Source organism: Gallinula chloropus (genome assembly GCF_964237585.1).
Source record: "Gallinula chloropus genome assembly, chromosome: 15".
Lineage (NCBI taxonomy): Eukaryota > Metazoa > Chordata > Aves > Gruiformes > Rallidae > Gallinula > Gallinula chloropus.
Window position 1 is genome coordinate 16,915,024 of NC_140100.1, and position 25,484 is coordinate 16,940,507.

Genomic DNA, 25,484 nt, shown 5'->3' on the forward strand with positions numbered 1-25,484 from the left:
AGGTGTGAAAATAAGGTGGGAGGTTGTCTTGCCATTAGACCTCGCCCTCGTAATCACCAAGGCAAAGTGACCAGAGATGCCAGATAAGTGCAGGGCTTTGTCCTGGTTTCCTCTTGCACATGGTAGTTGTGGGAATAGTCATCCTTAAAACCCCAGGACTAGGAAAGTCTTGAGTTGTCAGCAGTTGGTGTGAAAAGCCGGGTGGGAGTGCAGACGTGATAACAGAGTCTCATTGAGTTGCAGCCCTGCTCTCTGGTCTCTGGGCTCAACCACCCACCCAAATAGGAAATTGTGTCCTGCCATGTGGTTCCTCGCTGCTGTATCGCAGGTCCCCAACCTGCCCTCAGCTGTGGCGAGAGATCCTGAGGTTCTGCAGAGCCCATTTTGGGCTGTCCTTCCCTGGGATGTACTGTTGGCACCATTTCTCCTACAGCTTGGAGGAGGCAGCACATGAATTTTGGGTGATTATCAGCTGTCTCGTGACTCCGCTGTCTAGAAAATGGGATTTCTCCCTGGGTAAAAAGGTGCTGCTCACTCAAACCCTGGTGACCAAGGATTCAGCAGGAGGCAATCTTCCAAAAGTGCTGTTTGAGGGAACATAGAGTCATGGAATGGTCTGGGTTGGAAGGGACCCCAAGATCACATATCTCCAACCCCCTGCCACAGGCAGGGCCACCAACCTCCAGGCCTGGAGCTACACAAGGCTGCCCAGGGCCCCATCCAACCTGGCCTTGAACACCCCCAGGGACGGGGCACCCAGCCCCTCTCTGGGCAGCGTGTTCCAGCCCCTCACCACTCTCTCTGGAAAGAACTTCCCCCTAATATCTTCCCTCCTTCAGCTTCACTCCATCCCCCTTGTCCTGCCAGTCTCTGCCCTTTAACAAACCAATTCCCCTCCTGTTTCTCTGCTCCCTTCAGGGACTGGAAGGCTGCAATGAGGTCCCCCCACAGCCTTCTATTCTCCAGGCTGACCCAGCCCAGCTCCCTCAGCCTCTCCGTAGGGGAGCTGCTCCAGCCCTCTGATCATCTTCGTGGCTCCTCTGACCCCTCTCCAACAGTCCCACATCTCTCTTGTACTGGGGCCCCAGCTCTGGACACAGGATTCCAGCTGGGGCCTCACAGGGACAGAGCAGAGAGGGACAATCTCCTCCCTGTTCCCTCTGGCCACCCCTTTGCTGATGGAGCCCAGGATAGCATTGGCAGATACATAAGCAGAACCCTTGGGATTTTGCAGTTGTCAGCTTTGTGAGCCTTCATCTCTTGGGTTTACTGACCTGGAGCTGCTTCCTGAGTAGTGCAGGGTGTGAAGGTGGCTTGTCATGCCATCAGGGAGCCTGGAGATGCACTGAGCTGAGGACCAGGCCTGTGGGGACCCTTGCAGGAGCAGGACTGCCAGCCTGTTTGAATTCTGTCACCACTTTCATTCTTCTGAATAAAAATTTTCTTCCAGAAAACGTCAGTGTCATAAAAATTCAGTGCTAGAGCTGGAGAAGATGGTAGTAATGAAAACTGATGGATCTTATCAGCTTCCCTGTTAGACTGGGAGCTGCTCCAGCTGCACTGGGACTGCGAGCAGGCTTGGGAAGGCCGCGAAGGCCGCGTCTCTCAGACACCGGTGTTGCGCAATGTATCCCCTCCAGTGAAAATGTAAATTCCACAGAAATTAGTCGCCTACAGGTCTTTCATCTCCAAGGAAGCTTCCTCCTTGCCTTGGCTTTTATTTTCGTGCTTAATGAAGAACGTGAATGCAGGAGCTACGTAAGTCCTGAGAACCCAAGGGTGAGCCGTGTGGGTTTGGGTTTGCAGGCAGGGCCGGTGGGATCCTTCTCCTGCTGCAGATCCTGAAGGTGATACAGTGTTTCCTGGAGCAAGCTCTTCTTGCAGAGAGCAGAAGGTAGTTTGTTTGGCAGAAATGGGGGCGGTGGTGACGTCGTGTCTTTGAGCTGTGTGAAGGAGGTTTGGGATCCCAGGCTGGAAGGAGAAGGAACACCTTTAGGGAGGGACTCACAGTGCAGTGGGAATGCCAGCTAGGCAAGGTGACCAAAGAGGACCTCACCTCTCTTCTTGCTTACATCGAAACTCCAGGATCTCCAGTGCTGTGTGCTGGTCTCGGTTGGAGGAGTGGGAGATGTGGGGATGGGATGCAGCCAAGGCAACATGCAAAATACACTCTGAACAGGTAGGAGGAAACCCTGAGGAGATGTTTGCTGATTTTCTCCAGCAGTTTTGGCCCCTGTCAGCGCTACCAGAATTGACAGTGATCTGTGGAGGGCTTTATGCAAAGAAAAGGCAGCTGGTCAGGTTGACTTACTTGGGTCGCTGTGATCTCTATTATAATTGTTCCCTGTGTGATTATTTTGAGGGCTGAGCAGCTGAGAGCTGCAGAAGAGACGCGCAGCTTCATTTCAGCGATGTGTGAAATGTTCTGTGCTCCTTTCACAACCGGCCCTTGCTCTTTCTGTTTAAAAAACCCTAAAATAAAATAACATTCCGGAAGTCTGCAGGACTTTCTGTGAAGTCTGACTTTAAATGCTCACCTTTCCTTTTATCGCCCTTATCAGCACGCAGAACTCGGTATGTGAGGTTTTTAGCTGACATTTGGAATCGCTCTGAGTGTGCCTGTATCCCTTTTAAAGCAGCCTCCCCTCCCAGATCAGAAGTGACCAGGGTTGGGGTTTTTTTTGTTAGACTCCATGTTCCTTTAATGTTTTCCTCCTAATAGATGTTGAAAGCGTTCTTCAGAGGCACGGCACAAAACATTCACGCAGTGATACGAGCCAGCTGAAGAGAGTTGTCAGGGAGAGGGAACATTAGGAGAAGGATTGAATACAAATGGATTCCTCAAAAGTAATGTAACCTGTTATGATTGCTTTGAAATCCTACACCCTTTCCATCTACTTACGCTTACTGAAAGTTTACGTTTGCATTGATGTATGGGAGGCAGAGCTAAAATGGAAGTAATCCCTGTTGTACACATGCTTAAGTGTGTAATTTTAGCTAAATACAACAGTTGTGACCAAACCCTTGTCTGCCTGCTTGGTGGGAAGCCCATAGCCCCAGAGTGCTGCAGGAGAGCCTGTCCATCCCAGCCCCTCATAGGGCCCAGAGACCGCCCGGCATCCATCTGCTTGCTCTCAATTCCTTCAGCCATCCCAGACCCTTACCCCATGAACTCTTCCAATGCTCTCTGCTGCTCTGCCTTTGCACCAGCAGATACAAAGGAGAAACTGCTTGATCTGTGCTTCTTACTCTGCGCATTGTAGTGCTTCCTTAACGTACCATGAGAAGGGGCCGTGCCGCTTTCAGACAGTCCAGCAGAAGGTCCGCTAGAAGTTGGTGCTGTGTTTTAATTGGGTTATCCAAAAACACATCCTTCTCTTTGCCTGCAGGGGAGGCCTGAGCTATCCATCATTCCCACTTCAATTTAAGAGGTTCTATCAGCCCGCATTGCGCAGCTGTCACACTGTGTTTGACAGGAGAGTTGAACTGCACAGCACTCCTTTAATGCTCCCAACTGACCGTTATCCAAGGGGAGGGCTGGCGAAGGCGATGCTAAGGGGGTCGCTTATTATATCTTGGGGTTTAGGGGCAACTTGTTCAAATTATTTCCAGACTTAACTATTTGCCCTGGAAAGCTGTTCTGAAATCTGATGGAGTATAGAAATAAGATTGCTCCAGAGCACATCTACAGTGACAGTCAGAAGGTTGGTGTGCTAGGCGATGTCTGTGGTTACTCGCCACCCCAGCTGCTCTCTACTGCACCCGAGCGTGGGGAAGCCTCATGGGCTCCTTTGCCTCAGACACTGCTGAACAACCTCCACTGCCTGCGCTTTGGATGCTCTTTACACCACTCTGCATCTACAATGAGCTTCATCCTCCAAGGAGAAAGAGCTTAAGAGTTTCTGTGGGTTTGTGGCAAGCAGAATGTTAGTTTTCATTTTGTGAGAATAGCAGAGTTACGTGTTTCTGACTGGCCCCATGACGGACCTAAACCAGTATGATTGTTCTTAGTGACCAGTGGCCACCGTGTCCACTTGTATTACAAGGAACATTGTCCGGTTATGTTTGTAGGAGCAGAAGGGCCTGGTGAGTAGGAGCTGTGTGAGCAGTGGGCCTATACCTATAGCCCTGTCAAGTGCAAGTTTGGAAATGCTTTGGTAATGGTTCTGTCCTTCTACACCCAGTACCATGCCATACAGAAGCCACGGCTGGCTGGTCAGCATGTTCCGGTTTGTGCAGCGCCTGTCTTGCGTTGGTACTCAGCGCCTACATGCACAACCTGCCAACTCTGGCCTCGGGTAGTGTCTGCCTCGCCTCAGGTCCTTCCATCCCTGTGCTTCTCCGGGGTTTCCTCATCTTATCTAGATGGAAACTCCTCAGGGCAGCGCCTGTTTCCTGCTGTCCGCAGGACTTTGCCCGCTGTGGTGTGCCCAGGAAGTTCCGCGCAGCACAGAGGGAAGTGCAGATTGCGTCATGTCACCTCCTTGAGGTGTTTGCTCAGGGTCCATTACAAACCACATCAACTAAGTGCCGGTTCCTGAGGTACTAAACAGAAGATAGTGCTGACGGGCCTCATGACCTGAATTAAAACAGGCCTCTGGTTCTCAGAGCTGGAGCAGAGCTTGGAAAAAACAGGGATTCATCAGTGTCAGAATCTCTTACAGATGCTGCTCTTTGTGCAGAGTGGTAGTGGGGGTTAAACGGGGCTGTGGTGCTGTGCCAGTGGGAACTTCTCAGCTCCTTCCTTCTCCTGGCAAATTACAAAATTACTCACAGTGACAAGGAGATGCGAGTGTGGCCTGACCATCCTGCCGTGCATCAGAGCTGGATGCGTGCTGGCAGCGGGAGCTGTTCCACGCCAGAGGCAGAGTCGGCGTGAAGGAGCTCCTGCCTGCTCATGTCACAGGCAGCTTGACTCTCAGCACACATGTGGGCCAGGAACTCCTCACTTCCCAAGCTCTTCTGCCATTGTGTTTAAGAGGAGGAGGTTGGCCTGCTCACACACAGACTGATGGTCAGTCTGCAGGGCAAGGCATGGGGTTGTGTGCCAACTGCCCTCCATCAGAACAGCTGGTGTGGTTACTCCATGCTTGGAGTAAAGAGGGAGGTACGGATGAGCGTAGAACGAGGGAGCTGTGCTACACACCCCTCACTGCAGGAAGAGCAGACAGCTGTTTTGACTGAGAAAAATGCTGTTGTGTTGTCTAGGTATTGGTTTTAGATGTCCTGCCTCACCCAGAGAGTGATAATGCTAAGCAGTTGGGAATGGACACCATAAAGCCTGATGGGATCTGGGCTTCTTCCATACAGTCTTGTCCCCTCCTTTATCATCCCTAACACCGTCATCTTCATTTCTCTGTGAATTCCCTTTTGCTTCCCGTTACGCGTGGAATCATCGGTGATTCTCTCAGTGTGACTTCATTGGAGCACAGCATGCTGTCACCGATGCTGGGGCTCCAGGCAGAGACCTCCCCACAGTGACTCCAAGTATGGTCAAGGTTATGTCCTTCTCATGTGACTCTCTGGTTTCTCTTGCAGGCATGGGTCGTGGAGAGAGCCCGTTAACCCGTACTATGTCAACACGGGCTACGCTTTGGCACCGGCGACCAGTGCCAACGACAGCGAGCAGCAGAGCATGTCCAGCGATGCCGATACCATGTCGCTGACGGACAGCAGCGTGTAAGTAACTCCACTCTGGGGGGCACAGTAAGCAGGACAATAGCCTGTTTGTTCCTTCTGTGGTGGTGCTGAAGCTGTGTTAGTCTTGGGGTGGCTTTGATGCAGGGGGTGTTGGGAGAATGTCTGGCTACTCTGAGGTCATGACCATTCCTGCTTTCTTTTCAAGTATGGGGGGAGTTTGTCACTGTGCAGGCTACTCAACCTCGTTGATCTTGGAAACATTTGCAACATCAAATGGTTTGAGCGAATTAAAAGTGATAGTCAAAGGTCCTGCAATGTTTTTTTGCCAGGTGCAAGGAATATGGGAAACGTTGGGTGGCTTTGTGATAAGATATTTGAGGTGTAGCATCTTCTGAGTGCCAGCTGGAGCTTGCTTCTACTGCTCTCAAGGGTTTTTTGCTGCCAGACTGCTCAGTGAGCGATTGCTCCTTAGTAGGGCTGGTGACTGACCAGTTCATGTCTGGTGATGGCTGTGCTTTCATACCAGTGAGCCTCTCCACCCAATTGTTCTGCTTTCTTCTAGTTGCCACCTTCTTGGCAGCACCCTGTACCTCACCCGTGAGAGCCTTCTGAGTGGTGGTCTGCAGAGGGAGAAAAGAGGGGCTACGAGACTCTGCTGTGACCGCATTGCTGGGATTAAAAAAAAGGATGTGTGCCCAAACATTCCCTGTTGGGTCTGTTTTTTAGCAGTGCAGTGCAGAGAGCCTTTCTGTAGAGCAGAAACCTTTGATTCCTCAAGCAAAATCTAGCCAGTTTGCAGAATTAGGAGGAGGTTTATGAATGGCAGTGCTGGAAACATGGGGTGCTCCAGGAGGCTCGTGGAGCATCACTCTGAGTGTCAGGAGCTGTCGGACCTTGTTGGAGCAACTTTCCAGCCTGTGTCCTGGGTGTTGGTAACAGCTGGTGCAGCCCTTCCCTGCCTGCCCTCAGTTAACATGGCTGGGGAAGGTGCTGCACAGCAAAGGGCCTTCAGTCTCTGCTGCACTGACTCAGAGTGAGCCGGGAGCACGCCAGGCTCTTGCTCTGTGGAGGCTTGAAGCCATTTAGGAACAGCTATTGAGTCCCCTCTGCCTGCTGCCACCGGCTCCTCACGCCTTCCCCATGTCCTGTGCCAGAAAGGAGGAGGCAGACCTTGGCCAAAGGTGTGTGGGAGGCAAAGGATGCCCCGGGACAGAACGCCATAGAAGAGAGCTAATTAAAGGCCGTTTGATACAAACCCGGCTGCTTTGCCCCATCCTTTGCAGTTCCTTGTGTTCATCAGTTTGTACGGAGGAGCACTCTGAAGCTAGCAGGGGTCATGTAACTTCTGGTTATCAGGAGAGAGATGTGAGAACTCTGCTGAATTAATGAGCTTTCAGCACTTCCACCGGTCCGGCGGGCTCACAGGGTTGTGCTGATGGTTATACCTGCCCTAAGTTGTGATCATTTATGCTGGAGTTCTTCACCCTCCTGATTTTTATTTCAGTAGCCATCATTTATTTCTTTCACAGGCAGAATAATTTTGGTTTGACCATCCTATGCATTCCTTATTCTTTGCTCCTTTTTCCTTTAGGCATTTTATCCCTTCTATGCCCACTGTAGGCTGCTTCTAGGACTTTAATTACCACTGATACGTGTGCTGCCTTCTGCTAATAACTGGCCCGATTTCAGTGGTTCATTGTAAGTAAGTCTCAATCATGGTCAGGATAAACCTGTGATCTCTCTTTCCATGCATCTCAACTGGATGTGTAGAGATTGATCCCCAAATTGGGATTCTGGACATCCAGCCTTGACCTTTGGCTTACAAAGACTCTGTCTGCTTTCAACACATGCTCTTCAGGATGTCCTTTAAAACTCCAGTGCCAGGTTTTGTTGGGTTGTTACGTGGCATTGCTGAATCTTTCTCCTCCTCAGAGTTTCAAAGGAATTTTTGCAGAATTGCTCAAGGCAGCAAAAATGAAGAACAACCAGACCCAAGTTAAAGAAGGGACTCCTGCTGCTTGACAAGACTTGCATGTCTCGGTTCTTTGAATTTAGGCCTCCTCTGAGGAAATGGGCAATAAAAGCCTCGTTTGCTGATGAGCGAGGCTCTTCCCTGAGTGTGCTGTTTACGTAACAGGCTCGGTAATGAAGAAGTCTGGCTTCTGCTCCAAGGCAGCACGTGAGCTGGGTGTGATCCCAAGGCGGACACCTCCATGGCCCTCTGTCAGAGGAGGATGTGTCCAGACCATCAGGATGCAAATGTCGGCTAATTGAGCTGTGCTAATAGTAACCCAGGAGGCAAGCAGAGGGCATGGCTCCTATGAGGCCAGCTCCAGTCGGTGGAGGAGGCGAACCTGCGGTGTGGCTGCAGGGACTTTGCCGTGTTGCAGTTGTCACCAGCTCCTGCCCCAGCTTTGGTACCACACTGGTGGTGGCACAGCAGGGCTTGGCTGTGCTCAGGTGCACAGCTCAGCCATGCAAAGCTGCTGGTCAAGGCCTGGGCGATGCTCTGTCTGTCTGGCCGCCTGAGCTGGGGCGCGGGGAGGTGGGCACAGGCTTTTGGAGAGCACCCAGCTCCCCTCTGTGTTTTTAAAAGTCATTTCTGCAGTGCCAGCTGCAAGCGCACCTGCCTGACAAGACAAACCTTCCCCAGGATGTCTTTCCAAGCACAGATGGACATTATCCTAATGGGCTGAATTTAGACAGTAAATACATTTTCCATGTTATTCGAGGAGCTGACTTTTGGCGTGGCTTAAAAACCATTGCTCTCCAATGCCTGCACTCTGCTGATTATGTTCCAGTCTTCCTGTGTCCTAGGAATTCCTCTGCCCTCACAGGCTCAACAGCTCCCTCCCTCTCTGCCGAAGCCTGTTTTTGTGATCGGCGCGGCAGCTGTGTTGTTTTAGCTGGTTTGTGCGGAGGGAAGGTCTGGAGAGGACACTGGGAACAGCTCTGGTGAGTGCCGGCCCAGCCACTATGCCGTGGCTGCTGGTGGGGCTGAGTTGCTCATTCCTTGTGTTAGGGCAGGGGTTTGGGGCTCAGAGCCTGCCCCGGGCTTGTGGCAGCGGTTACGCTGCAGCTCTGAACTGCTTTTGCTGTCTCGGATAATCCCGCATGCGGATAGCGTCTTCCCCAAGTGGGGGGGAAGGCCTCCAGGTGGGGTGGTTGTCACAGCAGAGATGCTCAAGGGAAATCAAGGCATATCTGGGTAGGAAGGCAACAGGCAGAGGCCAAAATGCATTAAATCACTATGTGATAGTCCAGCACAGACTCAACTGCCTTAGGTCCCCTCTGTTTCTGCAGGAGCTTAGGTGGGTGAACAGGAGGCAGTGTCTCCTGTAGCTCGGTGTTGTGGTCCAGCGAAACAGCAGTACTCCTTCTCTGGGTCATACGGTCTGTCCCGCTTAACTGGCCTGGGAGCTTTCCTGGTTGATGACAGGTTGGCTATGAGCCAGCAGTGCGCACTGGTGGCGAAGAGAGCCAATGGGATCCTGGGATGCATCAGGAAGAGTATGTCCAGCAGGTCGAAGGAAGTGATCCTCCCCCTCTACTCTGCGTTGGTCAGGCCCCACCTGGAGTACTGTGTCCAGTTCTGGGCTCCATGGTATAAAAAAGACAGGGATCTCCTGGAGAGAGTCCAGAGAAGGGCCACGAAGATGATTAGGGGCCTGGAACATCTCCCTTATGAGGAAAGGCTGAGTAAGCTGGGTCTGTTCAGCCTTGAGAAAAGAAGGCTTAGGGGAGACCTAATTAGTGTTTATAAATATCTTAGACTTGGGACGCAGGGGGATTTGGCCAGCCCCTTTTCAGTGGTCTGTGGGGACAGGACTAGGGGCAATGGCTGTAAGCTGGAGCATAGGAAGTTCCACACCAACATGCGGAAGAACTTTTTCACAGTGAGGGTGACGGAGCAGTGGAATAGGCTGCCCAGGGAGGTGGTTGAGTCTCCTTCTCTGGAGATATTCAAGTCTCGTCTGGATGCCTATCTGTGTAATGTGAGATAGGGAGCCTGCTTTGGCAGGGGGGTTGGACCCGATGATCTCTTGAGGTCCCTTCCAACCCCTAAAAAAAAAAAGAAAAAAAAAAGAAAAAAGAAAAAAAGCTTTGCCATGAGCTTTGCCTTCCCACGGGTGCTCAGGAAGCCCTTGGTGCCGGTGGGCTTGGGTACAGCTCTGAGCTGTGCCAGAGAGATGCCAGCTCTTCCCCAACCCCAGTCAAACCTGGCCCAGGATAAGGATGACCATTCCCCAGCGCCAGGGGCTTTAGGACAGCGGTTACTCCTTCAGAAACCCTTGCAGATTCAACATTGTTCCTCGGATGGCTGGCCTCTGGCCAGAATGCCTGGCCACTTTCCCATTGCGCTTCTTTATGCGAGAAAGGTCTCTCGGTGATGGGGGTGCTTTGATAAAGAGTAATTGGTAGAAAACGTCAGCTTCGCTGTGGATTTGTTTCCTGTCTTTCCCATGGCCGGTGATCCAGAATGACCTTGAGTTCTGCTATATTTAAACAGCTTTTTAATTTAAAAGATCCTCAGTGATGATTTCCAGCTCGGTCCGCTTACTGGCTGGGTCTGGAGGCTGCCTGCAGAGGAGCAGAGACAGCCCTTGCTAGAAGAACCTGATGCAGGGCCACAGCGGAACCTCCCAGCACGCCAGCAGCTCTCTTGGGTCAGGTTGGCAAGGAGAGGAACCCCTTCAGTAGCAAACCAACTGTGTTAGTAGCAAACCAACTGTGTTACCAGCAAACCAACACAGAAATACTCTCACACCCCCACACCCCCTGCCCTGTGCACTTTAACACAGAGCGCTTGGGTGCTGGAGAAAAGTCACGTGATGGAGGAAGGGATAACACTTTGGGAAAGTTTTCTTTTAAAAGTAGATGTGCTCTAAAAAAGTTTTTATATTTTTTTAATATATATATATTATTTCTCTATCTATTGAAAATATCTCAAAGCAAGCTACCTGACAAAAGGAAAACAAAAGTACGGTATTGGTTTTCCTTGCTTTCCCCCATCTATTGAATACGGTTTTGTTGGGATAAAATTAAAGTGCTTATCTTTGAATTTGCTTCCTCTGGTTGAGTTGGCACAGTACATTGAACGAAGGAATGTTCCAAGTTCAGAGGTGGCATTGGGGAATCTAGTTAAAATGACATCAAAGGCAGCACAGCGGGGCTGAACATGTGTTTGAAGCCGGATAGATTAGAGGCCATTATCAGCCTCTCGCTACTGTGCTGGGAACAAAAGTCGCTCTTTCCGCTGGGACTGCTGCTGGGGAGAATTAAAAAAAGAGAGAGAGAGAAAGAAAAATTGCACCTTCTGATATAATGCCGCTTTGCCCGCGAATGGCCGCGCGGCTTTAGCGTGCGCGTTGTGTTCCGGCGCCTGGGCTTTGTGCGGCGGCTAAGCCCAAGTGTTGTCTGTTGGTGCCGACCAGCCAGGGCTAAAATAACCCCCCAGATTTGGTTTTGTTTATTATTTCCCCCTCCCCCTGTAAAACATGCTGGTTGTTTTTGTTGCTGTCAGCCTGGAAGCAGCCACCTCGTGATGCAGTGCAGCTCTTCAGACCGGTGTGACTCTAGAAGTGACTTTTCAAATGGAGGTTTGTGTCATGAAAGGAAAGGAAGCCGCCTAATGAAAGCTCTCGTAATCGCCTGTCGGTATAGCAACGCTTGGGGAAATTGCTCTGCTCCCGTAAGGTGTCACTGCCGGGCGCAGCAGAGGTGATGCTCCCAGACGGAGGTGATGCTCCCAGACGCTGTCTTCCTCCTCCTCCCGCATTACCTGCAGCCACTAGTCAGAGCTGTAATTAGCCCGGCTAATTTTCTGTTCGCTCAATTGTCTTCCTACTAAAAAGCACTTGTCATTAATCACAGGGTTTATTTTATTTTAATGGTGTTTCATTTTGAATGCCTGGCTTACCACGTGAAATCCTGTCCTTACCATGTTTGGTGGCACTTCTACCTGTGCCCACGTTTTGGGGCGCCGGCAGGGCAGTGGGCACGGAGCACCAATGGTGACCGTCCTTGCTGGGCTTGTGGCTCGGGAGGCTTGCAGGCAGAATGTGACGGTTCAGTCGTGTGTCCCTCACCAAATGGCATCTTGGCTTTAAATACCTGTGGGTTAAATGGTTTGGCTGCTGTTCTGGAAGCAGCTGGTGGGGTGCAGGGGTAGGTGTTAAGTACATTTGGCCCATGCAAACATCATGTGAGGAGATGCAGTGGAACTGGCTCGCCTGCACTGCTCGACATGGTGCGGGGCTGGCGGGAGGCAGCGCGGGTGCGGGGAAGGTATTGGGTGCTCCGGACAAACCAAATCCCTCTGTTTCCGCCCGTTTCTGTGGTGTGGCACAGCCTTCCCAGGCGGCTGCTCTTAGGGAATCGGGAAATGTGTGATGTGAAGAAAGGAAAGCTCCGAATGCCGAGCTCTGGGATGGCATTTGGGTTTGCATTTGTTGTTTTTTCCTAAAATAGGTTATTTTAAGGTGGCACCAGGAGATGGGCCCATATTGTTCTTGTAACTGGGCTCCACTTCACTCACAGTGTAAAGCAGGTTGGTTGCAATGGTGAGAACAAAAATATGCTTCCTTTCTTCACCTGAGGCCATGCTCGGGCAGCGATGCTTTGTTGGTAGGGCTGCTCAGCAGACCCCGGTGGCACGGACCCCCCTGGTCCCCCGTCTTTGCAGAAGGGCTGCTTGCAGCTCAGCAGAGTGGTTCTGTGCCATCCCCCTACTCCTGAGACCCACGTACCCAGCTCCTGGTCTGTCAAGGCCAAGGATCATTGCTACTTCCATCTCCTCCTCCTGCAGAGACCTGCATTGCCAGCTGCTTCAGCAGGGCATAGACCCCAGCAGAGCTGGTTGGGCTGGGTGCCACTGCCCGTGGTCAGGGACCTGGTTCTGCTGCACAGTTACTCCAGTATCAAGCCCATAATTTTAGACCAAGCTAGAGATCATCTTAAGAGCAGCGGAGCCTACCCCTTTGCTTTGTAAGCTGTTTGAGAAGTTGTCACGCTCTCTTAAAAACACATACCTCATTCCCCAACAGAGTTCCCCTTGGTGTAGATGCTCACTGAGCTCCCACTCCTCCTCCCCTCAGCTGCCCTGTGGTTTACTGTGTACATTACAGACTCTTTTATAGAAAGCAACCAACTATAAAAGGTACCAGGATGTGGTCCAAGTCCTTCTCCCTGCCCTCTGCCTCGGGCAGCGGTCACAGTAGCCCTGTCTCCCTGCTCCCATGGAAGTACCCCCAGCACTGCTGGTATGGGGACCTGGGTAAGCATCATTCCCTGGACAGATTCCTCTTGCTGAGCTGCGCTCACCCTGGGTGTACAAAGCCTTTCTCGAATGTAAAGGGATGTTGTACCTGCCGTCTGTGGCGCCAAGGCTTGTCCATTATGTATCAGGGGAAGGCACTAAAGCAGGCTGTGGTGTTGTTTTATTCCTGCAGAGATGGGATCCCACCATACAGACTCCGAAAGCAGCATCGCAGAGAGATGCAAGAAAGTGCCAAAGCAAACGGACGTGTGCCACTACCTCACATTCCTGTAAGTAGCTCTCTGCTTCCCCAGCCATAAACAGGCAAAGTCTGTGAGCTCTGCAGTGTGTACGGGTGCTCTGCTTGCTCAAGTGTTACCCCCTCAGCACTGCATTCCTTTAGGGACGTTTTGTGACCATGCTAAGACAGCTTGGTAGCTTTCTACCAAGCTCATCATCCGGGGCTGCCCACAGTGCAGCTTGTCCTAATTGCTCAGGCAGTTTCTCCTGGCTGAGAACAGAAGCGCTGGCTGGCATTTACCTGCAAGCAGGTTACATGCCCTCAGGTGAGCTGGAGGTGTAGGAGGCCATTGGGCTGATGTAGCTCTCAGCCAAGGTCAGCCAGGGAGATGTGCAACCGTCTCGAGCGCTATTTCTGCACCAGGCGGACGAAGGGAGCTTTAACCTGTTCTCAAGAACTCGGCAAAGCCTGCCTGGGGACGTGGGGCAGGAGAGCAGAGACGATGCGGGTGTATCTATCTCGTTTGCCTGGTACTGTCTCCCCAGTTGCTCCAGGTAAGCAAACAACTTCTGGATGATGAGCGTAACTGCTGGGACTCTGCGGCACCATCTGCAGCACTGCTTATTGTTGTTTCCTTTCTGTGCGAAGTCACAGGTGACATTTAATATCTAGCAGGGAATAAAGGTGCTTCTTTCCCCTTTGGACAGCTGGACTCCAGCGCAAATCAAATAGGGAGGGGAAAAAAGCCTCCATCTGCTTTTTCCAGAAGTGCTGTCGAACTCGATGCAGCTGTCCCCATCCCGCAGCTCAGGGCGGCACAAAGCCAGCAGAAACACACCCTGGTTTAATCTGATTTAAAGGGGGGAAATGTGGGGGGGGAGGGAAAGAACACCCCCCCCCCCCAACCACCAGCCTTTGTTTTGCCTTTTAAATTAGATTATTTGCCTTAGCTTTAAGAGGGTCTCCTGTGCTTTGATCACTGGGCTGACAATAAAAGCCCTGGCTGCGGCTGCTCACTAGCCACCCTTGCTCAGTCACCTCTCCTTTCACACGGCGGCTTTCCCAGTGTGCGCTGCTGAAAAGGCTGGCTGGGGGCCTCTTTATTCCGCTCGGTGCCGTTTTTACTGTAAGCGTGGCTTTGTTCAAGTTGAAGTTTGAAAGCTTGGCCTTTATTTTTTTGTTGTTGTTGTTGTTGTTGCTGTTCCCCAACAGTGGGGAACTACCAAGCAAATGTGCTTCAGCTTCAAAGCTTGTCAGCAGCTTTACCTTTCGGATAAAAATAGCGGTGCTGTGCTGTTGATGGTGAGCACCGGCACAGTGTGCCACGGTGAACTGCAGGTTATAAACTCCGAGTGTGGAGCATTAAATATGTATAGTGAGCTCTGCTTTAATGAACTTCCATCTGCCAAACATTTCTTTTGTTGGACTGAATAAGTGTCATTCCAGCAGCGGTTCCTTGCAGGCTAATTAGTTTTACTTAGCATTAAATTTTATCGACGTTTTTGGAAACCAGTTTAAAAAGGGGGGGATGTGTGGGGTAGAAACAAGGTTTAAATTGGCCACCTGCTGCTTATAAATTTTTATATTATCCTGCTTATCTACACGGTCCTTTAGAATTACATATTCCTCTTAAACTACACACAGACGCTTCAGAAGGCTTTTTCTGTGAAACATCCGCTGTTCCCATTAGATTCCACGCTGTAATTTCGAGTCCCAGGGAACAAGGCATCTCGGCGCATATTTATATGGGAGAGGAGGGCTGAGAAGTCAAGTTAGTTCTAGTCTTTCTCCAGGGAATAAAAGTTTAGTTCAGACACTCTGGCACCTCCTGCCAGCCAATTACTGACAGAGAGTTGGCATCGACTTCAGAGAGGCGCTGCTCTGCCCTCGCTTATCAATCAGCCACGAAAGGGGAAGGTAATTAGACAATATGTTTTGACAACACCAGTGTGAAACGTTATAAAGTTAGTCTTTTAAAATCACCTCTAACTGCACTCTTGTTGAATTAAACTTCCCCAATTAGCAAGGAGCCATGCAAATGTTTCTCCAAGCGCTGCTTTCCGAAGCCGGTGGTTCGGCTGTCTCAGCCCCGTGGCCAAGGCAGTCTCCCCCAGCTGCCTGGACGGGGGCTGAGCAGCCTTTGCAACGTGTCGTGCTGACAGTTGCCCCCTTTGAGAGGAGGTCTTCATGGGTTTGTATCGCCCCAGGGTCACCAGAGCCTGTCCTGATAGCGCACAGAACGCACGGCACGTTTTCCTAGTGATAGTAGCGAACCTCCTGCTTCCGAAAAGTCCTTTCAGAAGCCCTTCAGAGACCTTACTGTTCCATAAATGACTTATGGGGCTATTATACAAAGTGCTGAAAGACCTTGCGTTGCTTTTAATATCAGCACTTTTAGTTAGGCCCAGGAGCTCCAACTTTCACAGGAGGCTGCCTGCTGGTTTCAACAGCCCTCCTGCCCCCACGTAACGAAGGCAGGCTCATTTTTCCCAACAAATTTAGAAAAATCCAACCTCAAGCATTAAGACTTGGGATTCCTTTGTTTGTTGGTTTAACTGTGCAAAGAAGCTATCAGTGATGTTCTTGCTCTGTAGCTGGATGGTCAGGTTGGAGCTCTCCTGTCCAGCCCCGCAGCTGAGCCAGCTGCAGCTCTTCACGCTGCTCCCACATGGGAAGGAAAAAAGCCTGAGAGGGTCAGACTGGTTGCCCAAAGGATGTCCTCGGTGCAGAGGTGGCTTCCATGGTGTTCCTGAGCAGAAGGGAAGATTTCTGGTGCAGTGCTGTATGAGTGAGGAGCATACAGCACCTCATCTGGATAACTGTGGCTAAACGAGCTTCTGCTCAGAATTCCCAGCAGCCACTTAATGCCTTTTTCCTGAGATGCCTTCCAGCAGCAGGACTCCTAGCTAATCCCTAAATGCTGAAATCCTGCTGTCCGTGAGCTCTGGTCAACACTGTTTAAGCTTTACTAGCATACATCACAGTGGGGTGCGTTACTCATCTGGGAAGTGGGGAGGTTCAGAAGTCCTTTTCTCTTGGGTTCTTTGGCCTGCCATCTTCATTTCATCTCCAAGATTGACTTGTGATCTAACATCGGCCACTCAAGGCATTGTGAAGGCATCAAACCTCCTGTAGAAGATGGAGATTTACCAACATGGGATTTGTTGGCCCAGCCAGATCTGTCAGAAATGGTTCAGCCCAACCTCTGGACCCCAGGGCTGGTTAGAGACCTCTACCCACTGATAACATTGGGAAACTTGCTATTTCATCTCAGAGCAGTTGAGGTTTTACTCTTCTCATGGGGAACCCACTAGCCGCAGGGAGATTCTTCCCTTTCTCATGTGCATCTTGGTCCTCAAACCTGTTTTTACATCAAAACTCAAGACCTACATGTGCCTCACAGAGCAAAATCCATGCAACTCCAACTCCATCAGCTCCCAGAACAGAAGGAGGAAACATGGTAGCAGGTGCTAAGTGGAACTTCTGGAGAGCTCTTGTTATCTTGCATGTGCTTAGCAGTCTGCTTCTTCCCAAAGGTACTGGAGTTTCAGGCACTTTGTGTGTCAAGGACAGAGGGCGGTGACCTGGTGATAGGTACTGCAGGATATCCTTCCCCACAGCTGTCACTGTGTCACTGGATTGCTGCATCCAACCAGTTCATACAACTTCTTTCCTGCCAACCCATCTGGCATTCAGACTCTGTCCCCTGTTCTTTGCAACCTCCCCACCTTGCTCTGGTTTGGTTCTGGACAGACCTGTCTGAACTAGTGGCATTAAATAGAAGTGGGTAGGTAATTAAATAAAGCATTAGATAAAGCAGCCATAGGTAAAGTTCTTTCAAAATTAAATGCTTTCTTTCTGATGAGCCAGAATGACCAGAGGTCTCATTCCAATCCTCCAAACCAGCCAGCCCTCAGAGAGTGCTGCATCCTTTACTTGGAAGAAGAGTACTCGGAGACATTCCCGTTCCAGAACGATAAACAGCTTGTTTCCACCTCCCCTGGTAGGGCTCTGTGTGCCCGTGGGAAGCTAGGGGCAGACTGAGCATCCTGAAGCCCTGCAGGATTCTCCCTGGGCACCGGTGCAGCCCGGCTGGTTTGGGATCAATTGTGTCCCCTTCCAAAGCCAGGCCAGTCACTGCATACAAGTTTCAACCACTTTGTCTTCCATCTTTTGAAGTGAGTCAGTGTGGTCCATGTTCGCTGTCCAGGGAGATGGAGAGACCCCTCAGCAGGAGATGGAGAAGACCCCTCAGCAGTTGTCTGCATTGCTTCAGCACAGGGAGTTCACAGTCATTACTCTGCGATGCTGCTGGTTTGGGCAAGCCTGGGTGGCTCATCCTTTGTGCTAGGAGCAAAGTCATCCCCACAGCCATGTTCTGAGCATCATCCCCACAGCCATGTTCTGAGCATCATCCCCACAGCCGTGTTCTGAGCATCATCCCCACAGCCGTGTTCTGAGCATCATCCCCACAGCCATGTTCTGAGCATCATCCCACCAGCCAGCGGGTCAGTTGCCATTACAGGTACCTGCCAGGACAACACAGGGCACGTGTACCTGATACTGACGGGGTGGAGTGAGGGTTATATTTCAGTTGCAGGGAACTTGGATGGTCGGGGGACCCTTTGCAGAGGTGGCTTGGCAGAGGGGGCTGTGTCTCCCACCCCAGTTTGTCTGAGAGAGAGGAAAACTTTAATCCTAAAGAGTCTTGGGCTCAATTCTTTCTGTTTCTGTAGCTGAACTTCAATCACCTCCAGGCTTTGGGAGACTCTGGATAAACATACTGATGTCTTAGTTGTAAAAGGCAAAAATTGTCTTATCTCAAGTTCCCTGGATGCATCAGTGGCCCCAAATGTCTTTAGCATCTTGTTAGAGATGGAACTGTGGTCCTTAAGCACTGCTGGGCCTGGAGGAAACCCATTACTGTGAGAAGTTAGCAAACCTCAGCCTCGGTGGGGGCTTGGGGAGGCCTTGGGTTGGGATGCTGTACTGTGTCAGAGGCTGGGGAAGTGAAGGGAGATTCCTTCCCAGTTCTGCTTTTCTACAGAAGCAACTGCAGTAGCTGCAGTGGGGAGACCCAAGCTGAGTGCCACGCTGCCTCTCATTAGGCTCGTTAAGTTTCTAACGGAGCAGGGCTGGGTGCTGCCGTCATATAAACAACCGCAGGGAGAGTTGGCATGTCTGAGGCGGCAGGAGGGAGTGAGCGCATCGCCCGACGGGTTACGGCTTGTCGGGGAGGGAGATTTCCCTCCTGGGGAGTCACTGGTGCTGCCTCACGGGACGGGTGGTGGGATGGTGGTGGCTGTGGGCTTGGGGGTCCTGAGGAAAGCAGGCTCCCTTAGCCACCAGCGCTCTCCCAGGATACCTGGGGGGAATGGGGAAACATCACTTGGATCCTAGAAGCTCCCTAAGGAGCAGGGACCAGCTCTGCCACGTCTTCCTCTGTGTCTAGGGCCAGTTCCTGGAGTAGCAAGGTCCAAGCATGCCACCTTGGCCCCTGGTGCCAATGTTTCAACGCTAAACAGCATTCGTGTCGATGACAATCTTCTGCAGCTGCATTTTCTTTTTAAAACAGGCCATTGATTCCAGGCACTGGTGGCAGCAAAGGCTTTGTCATCCCAGGTGGGAGCCATGTGGCAGCTCATGCACGTTAACGCCCTTTCCAGTGGATGCATCGTCCCCACGTGAAGGGGACAGTTGGGGCTCTTCCTAGCTTAGATTGGTCAATCCAGCCTGGGATGGCTTCAGGTGGAGCTGTCAGCCCCTCTGCATGTTGCAGGAAGCTCCAGTGCTGAAGCAGGCAGTCCTATTGCCTGCAAAGTGGCGGCATGCCCACAGACATCCCTGGGGCTGCTGCCAGCCCAGCACCATCCGGCGTGGAAGAGGAGGCAATGGCAGTGACCCCTGGGATTGGGATTTGCTGGCAGGATTGGCTGGCTCTTGCTGTTGGCCACCAAAACAAGCAGTGCTTTAACAGAAAGACCTCTGCACTCCAACTTGGGTGTCACAGAAGATGTCTCCAGCTTCTCAGTGCCATCAGTAGGATACTTGAAGTCCCTGTTTTTCTTCCCTGCCTTTGGCTTGGCGGTGGGCAGAGACACCAATACGACTGGCATGCTTCTGATGGGCTTTGAGACACAGCATTATTTTAGTTGTCTGCACTGATCTTTGGGCTGGTCTGGGATGGGTTCGGAGGTGTCTCATCCTTCTTTAAAGATTTCAAGCTCAGTGTCTGCTTCTGGTGCTGCATTTGTTTGTTTGCTAGGAATTATCTCATGTCTTCATCTTTCATCTCCGGTCCTGCAGAGTGTGTTTCTCTCCTGTTGGTATCGAGATATTGGAGTGCAGGCTTTTATATGTTTGGATTTTCCATGTATTTTCCTTCCAAGTTAGTTCTTCTCCCTGCTGTGTTGTTTTATTTTTTCTACTATTTTGACAAAATGATGCAGAAGGGACAGAAACAACGGGAGAAATACAGCGGCCGTCAGCTGCACAGCCTTCTTATCCCAGAGCTCAGGAATTTAGGGACAGGGAAACTCAGCATAAGGAACTGAGAATGCCCTTGAACTCCCACAAATACTTATTTGTTCACCCAAAGCAAACAGAAAAGTGGCATCTCAGCACAGGTCAGGTTACTGTATTGCTAAAGCGAGCAGAGCTCTGAAGAGCTGAGATGTGATCCTGCATTATCCTCTAGGAAGGGGGATGCTTCAGGGGAACCGTGGCCTTCGGTGGCTGGGGGTAAGAAGTAAGGTGTCTCAGAGGTGACAGGATTCCCTTGCCTTTCTGCAGCTCTGGGCTAGATTTGCAGAGCTGGACCAGTGCATGCTGACCCACGTGGGGTAAGCTGAATGAGTGTGCCTGGGGTGTTCTCCTAAAACACGGCTACTATAAGCACAGGGTCAGCAAGATCTGTCTGTATGTCCTTTTCCAGGATATTCCTGCTGACCCCACATGTGTTGGGATGAAAACAAACGCATCCATCTCAAAACAGAGTATGGTGCTGAAAGAGCTTGCAGAATTGTAGCTCTGGGAAGCCTTTCCCTGATGTGGGGCAGTGTGGGGAGCAGGTGGCAGCTGGGAAGCTCATGGTGGTGGCTCAGCTCCCAGCCCGCCAGTCCTAGGTTGCACCTCCCTCTACTCCCCACTGGAACGACTGGCATTTCCAGTTCCCAAAGCCTCAGGAATAAACACGTGATGCTCTGTGCATCTTTTGCTAACCCCTGGTGTGTTTTCCCTCCAGCGTACGTACCGCATGCCAAAGGATATCCACGTTGAGCCAGAGAAGTTTGCTGCAGAACTGATCAATCGTTTGGAAGAAGTACAGAAGGAGCGTGAAGCAGAGGAGAAGTTAGAGGAGCGCCTTAAACGTGTTCGAGCGGTTAGTAAACTCCTTGTCCTCTGTCCCACTGGCCTGGGAGTCTGTCTGCACACTGTGCACCGCAGAGAGCTTTCCTCTTCACCCTGAATGACCACTCCTCTGCTCCAACAGCCGTGGTCATGGCTTGCATGGGTGCTTCTGGAGGTTCCCACTGCCACAGAACATTCCTTAGTGCTGGTTCCTCATCCGTGAGTGGCTCTGTTGAGCTCCAGCACTCCCTTCCAGCTGTAAGATGGCAGCTGTGGCACAGCAGTGCCCACTTCTGTCATCCAATAGCAGCTCTCCTGTCTGTCACAGACCTTGTGAGAAGTCCCTTTCATGTATAAGAGGGCTTTGCCTTCCCTTTGGGGCTCTGTGTGATCCTCACTTCCCCACAAGTGGTAACTGGGTGGCAGGTGATGCTGTGCGTGGGGCTCTGTGTGCGTGGGGTCAGGCTGTTCCAACCCAAGAGGGTTCTGCCCCTCAGTGCCTCTCAAAGCCCTAGAAAACTTGGAACTGCTCAGGTGTAGCATGGGAACGTCCTCTCCTGGGTGGAGTAACACGCTGGTCCACGTGGCACTGGGAGCGGTGAGCCCCAGTACCACTGGGGCCCTTCAGAGCTCCAGGGCTCAGTAGATGAACCCAGGAGAGCGTGCAAGGCCTGTAGCTCCACAAGAAGCTCCAGAAGGGAGAGAATGAGGCATTGGTTATCACATACTGCCCGCATGGGATGACTTGTTCAGCAGTGTTCGTGCTGTACCTTCCGAGATACAGCATCTCTCGGGTCCACAGTGCGCTGGGGATCAGAGGATGTGGCAGTGTTAGTGAACCTCACAGATGACTGTGTTACTGCCACCCTGTGTGAGAAACCTCTGGGTCTTTGCAGCTCATAGCTGCTGTGGCCCTGGGGCACAGCTCTGCATGGAGTAACCTGCAGCTCTCCCCTGGAGCAGGGGTGTTGGTGCCTGTCCGGGCTAGCTCCATGCTTTCAGAGAAGCCAAACCTCTGGGGCTCAAGGACAGACCTTTCTGCCCCCTTGGAGTATTTTTAAATCTTCATTGCTATTTTAAAATGTTCGTCTTTAAACGGGAAAAGAGCTGCAGGTTGTAGGGTTCCCTTTAAATCACATCTGTGTGTGACTGGGGAGATGAGGACGGCAGGGGGATGTATAAGCCCCCCTCAGCCCCAGGCATTGTCCAACAAACTCCCTGCACGGCTGCACCCAGCCAGAAAAGACAGTGAGGTGCTGTTAGGGGATTAGATTCCTGTTCTTCAGAAGTCGGTCCATTTTCCTCTCCAGTACTCTCTATCACTTTCTAGGCAAAGTCAATGTAACTGGCAGGATTTTTTGCTAATACAGTCCCAGAGCACTCTTTCTCCTCCTCCTCCTCCTCCTGCGGCTCCGAGGCAGCTCCCACCGGTACCAGACTGCGTTATCCCGGCCCTCTGCCTCCTTGAAGAAGCTGCCAGTAGCAATACCATAAAATCAGCAAATACCTTGTGCCAAAGGATAAATTTAAGTCTGTTTAAACACATTTTTCTGTGACTTAATCTATTTTTAAGCCCAGGACTCCCACTAATGCTATATATTAAACCTCTTTGCTGCCTCTAGAATGCGTTTCATTGACTGGCTGGCACCTGGCATTAGTCATCCAGGAGGGAAAAGGCAGAGTAAGCAATTGTAGGGGTTTTACATCAGCGCTGAAGGTGCGGGAGCTGCCGGTATCAGCAGGAGGAGAGCTCGAATCCTGGGAGGTCACAGGGCTTTTTTCTGTGACCCAAGTGCCAGGACCATGGGGGAGCTCCCACCAGGTCTGCATGCCAAGCTGAGCAGTGGGCAGGGAAGACCACAAGCATTAGTCACACCGGGCAGTTACCAGCCTAGCAAGAAGCTGGAAATATTTTGTGAAAACTAGGGAAAAAGGGACTTCATCTCCCCTGTGCCGAGCTGCCTGCCCGTTCCCTGCAGGTTCCTTTCCAAAGCCACATCATGCAGTAACATTGGGAAATGGCCTCTGGATTAGAGCCGAGCGCCTTTCCCTGAAAAGACCATTGATTTCTGTTTGGAGTCTTTTAAACAAATGAATTTGTTATCTAGAGAGATGTGGGAAAGAACTGGAGGACGTGCACGTGTGGAGCTGCTTCCCCCCTCGTCCACGCATGGAAGCTGCGGGATTGTTCCCTGCAGATCACTCTGTCCTTGTCTGAGCGCGGAAAGGGAGCCGGGAGGAGCCAAGGCAGCACCCAGCCACGTGCTGCTTGGGTGTAAAGCATCGCTGAGCTAGGAAGGGAGCTCGTTGGCATCGTGACCCAACACCGCCCTGGTGAAGGGGAGCTGCTTGGCCCTGCTTGGCCAGGGGCGGCCTGAGGGGAGGCGGAGGTGAGGCGTGCAGCGAGGTGGCTGTGGGTGCAGGCCTGGGCCTCCTCGCCCGAAGGGAAGCCCTGCTCCCGAGGTGCAGGAGACAGCGCTGCAGCCGGCCGGCGGAGCGAGCCCCGCGTCCCGGAGGGAGCCCCGCGTCCCGGAGCGAGTCCCATGTCCCGGAGCGAGTCTCGCATCCCGGAGCGAGCCCCGCATCCTGGAGCGAGTCCCGCATCCCGGAGCGAGCCCCACGTCCCGGAGCGAGCCCCTTATCCCGGAGCGAGTCTCGCGTCCCGGAGCGAGTCCCGCATCCCGGCCGCGCTGCCGCCTGCCCGAGCCCGGGGAGGAGGTTGTGGGCGATGTGATGTCAGCAAAGCGCCATCTAGTGGCGATCGGAGCGGGGCCGCCCTGTCCGCCGGGAGCCGGGACCCAGCACAGAGCCCGGGTCCCCAGCACAGAGCCCGTGTCCCCAGCGCAGAGCCCATGTCTCCAGCACAGAGCCCGTGTCCCCAGCACAGAGCCCGTGTCCCCAGCGCTGAGCCCGTGTCCCCAGCGCAGAGCCCGTGTCCCCAGCACTGAGCCCGGGTCCCCAGCACAGAGCCCATGTCCCCAGCGCTGAGCCCGTGTCCCCAGCGCTGAACCCAGGTCCCCAGCATGGAGCCCATGGGGAAGGCAGCTCCCGAGCCCCTGGGTCTCTTTGGTGTAGGACATGGGTGCTGTTGCCTCTTGGCCGTGTCTCTTCTGTCATGTCCATCTTGTCTCCCCTTCCATGGGCCGTGGGCAGGGTGAGGGTGCTCGGTGGACACAGGTGAGGCAGCTGGGCGCGGGCAGATTTGGGGTGCGGGGGGAGGCTGCTGCTGCGTGGCCAGGCATGGACTGTGCTCAGCACCTCGCAGTGCCAAGGCTCCGCTCTGCCTGTCCCAGCTTGGGCCACCCTGGCCTGCGCCGTGTTGGCTGCCACTCTGCGGCTGAGCGCAGAGGAGCTGTGGCAGAGCTGGTGTCTGCAGCCATGACACAAACCTCTGGCCTCTGCCCTGCTCAAGGAGACAGGACAGCTTGCAGTGGGCACCCTGGATCCTTCCTTACCTCTTGTTTTCTCACTGTTGGGGTTTTCCCACTCCCTGCAAGGCTCAGACCGGCGCTGAGCAGCTGGAGGACAGCTGTCCTCAGGAGCACCAACCTGGTAGCACCAGCTCCTGCCTGAGGACCTGCTGTGGGTCCCAATCTCCTGCTCAGTGACGGAGATGAGCTGAGCCAAGGCAAAGAGAGACGACACATCCCTCTCCTTCCCTCAGCCCACCCTCATCTCAGTCTTGGAGCAAAGCAGAGTATCGAGTCCCAGTTGTTGGCCAAATCAAATTCCAGGCAGCCAGAGGATTTCCCAGATCCCAGGCACCCATTTGGCTGGACCACCCCAGGTTGTCCTGTCATGGCACCCTGGTGCAACAGCGCTGCTGGAGCTCTGGGCTCTAAGCCAGGAGGACACAGTGCCACATGTCAGGGCCTGCACCAGGGCCAGATCTAGCTCTGTACCTTCCATGGTGTTTAACCCCAGGAGTTTCCCAGGAAGTAGGTAGCAGCTCTAAGAGCCTCCCAAGGGCTGAGCAGGTCCCTGGGGCTGCTGAGAAACGTTTGTTCTGGTGGTAGGGATTTTGTCTGCACGCTCTCCATCCCCTGTCCCCGAGCTTGATGCCCAGGGAGGGCGGTTGTCAGGCTGCAGCGCTGTGGCTCTGGATGGAAGGTGCCTCTGAAGTTCTTCAGAGCAGTCTGTTAGAACATGGTGTGTCCCGTCCAGCTGTGGGCACCATGTTGCACCCCAAGGTTTGCAGCACCCACATGCCTCTGGCATGTTCAGAGCCTGGCATGGTCCATGCTTTGGGTATGACCCCCAGGTGTGACACTGGGGGAGCTCTGGCGGTGGCTCCCGTGCTGTGTGGTTGGCAGTTGGGACTTTGAAGCTGGTTAGCAAGTGATGGATGATGGCATCTGACAGGCAGAGCTCATAGGAGTCAGTGTTTGTGAGCAGATGCCTTTCTCTGGCAGGGCAGAGATGCTGTAACTGGTTTCTCTGCTGTGCCAAAGGAGGAAAGGAGAGCAGGATTAAAGGACTCACTGGAATCCTGCTTACGTAATTAAAAAAAATAGAAATCCTGACTTACAATAAAGAAACTTCATAAACATCTGAGTTTGTGTTGGACCATAAAGTAGTTTGTCAGCATGGAGGAGTTTCATCCTTCCTGGCAAGGACTGAAGAGTCCCTAACAGCATGTCCTGGACCATTGGGAGCTACAGGAGCAGGCAGCTGGTTCCAGCCCGTTTCCCTGTCTGTGGGGAGTGGTTTGCTCCAACCTTAGCAGCAGGCCCAGGAGAAATCGGTGTTTGATTCCCAGAACCATCCGTGCTGCTGTCAACAGTTGTGAGACAGTGGTTTGGGGTCTCGGTCTCTCCGGGCTCGAGAACTATTCTGCCGCACACCCCGTGCCTTTGAGGGGCTCTGGAGCGGTGCCTTACCACAGGCTCCCAGGACGTCACCAGTACCATGCAGGAAGTTGTGCTGGTTTTACAGAACCACCTTTAAGGGACTTTGGGAGCTTTTTACAGAGGTTCTGCCCGCTCAAACATCTGA

At 52.4% G+C, this 25,484-nt stretch overlaps 1 protein-coding gene across 2 annotated transcripts in view; it reads left to right on the forward strand.

Annotated features, from left to right (window-relative positions):
• Positions 1–25,484, forward strand: part of AXIN1 (axin 1) — a gene marked incomplete at its 5' end in the record, with an annotated part of 70,599 nt that overhangs the window by 34,085 nt on the left and 11,030 nt on the right. For both annotated transcript variants that reach the window (XM_084271308.1, XM_084271309.1), the window contains 3 exons: positions 5,539–5,679; positions 13,092–13,188; positions 20,383–20,520. In XM_084271308.1, the coding sequence (XP_084127434.1) occupies positions 5,539–5,679; positions 13,092–13,188; positions 20,383–20,520 (376 nt within the window). The remainder of the gene's footprint in view (positions 1–5,538; positions 5,680–13,091; positions 13,189–20,382; positions 20,521–25,484) is intronic.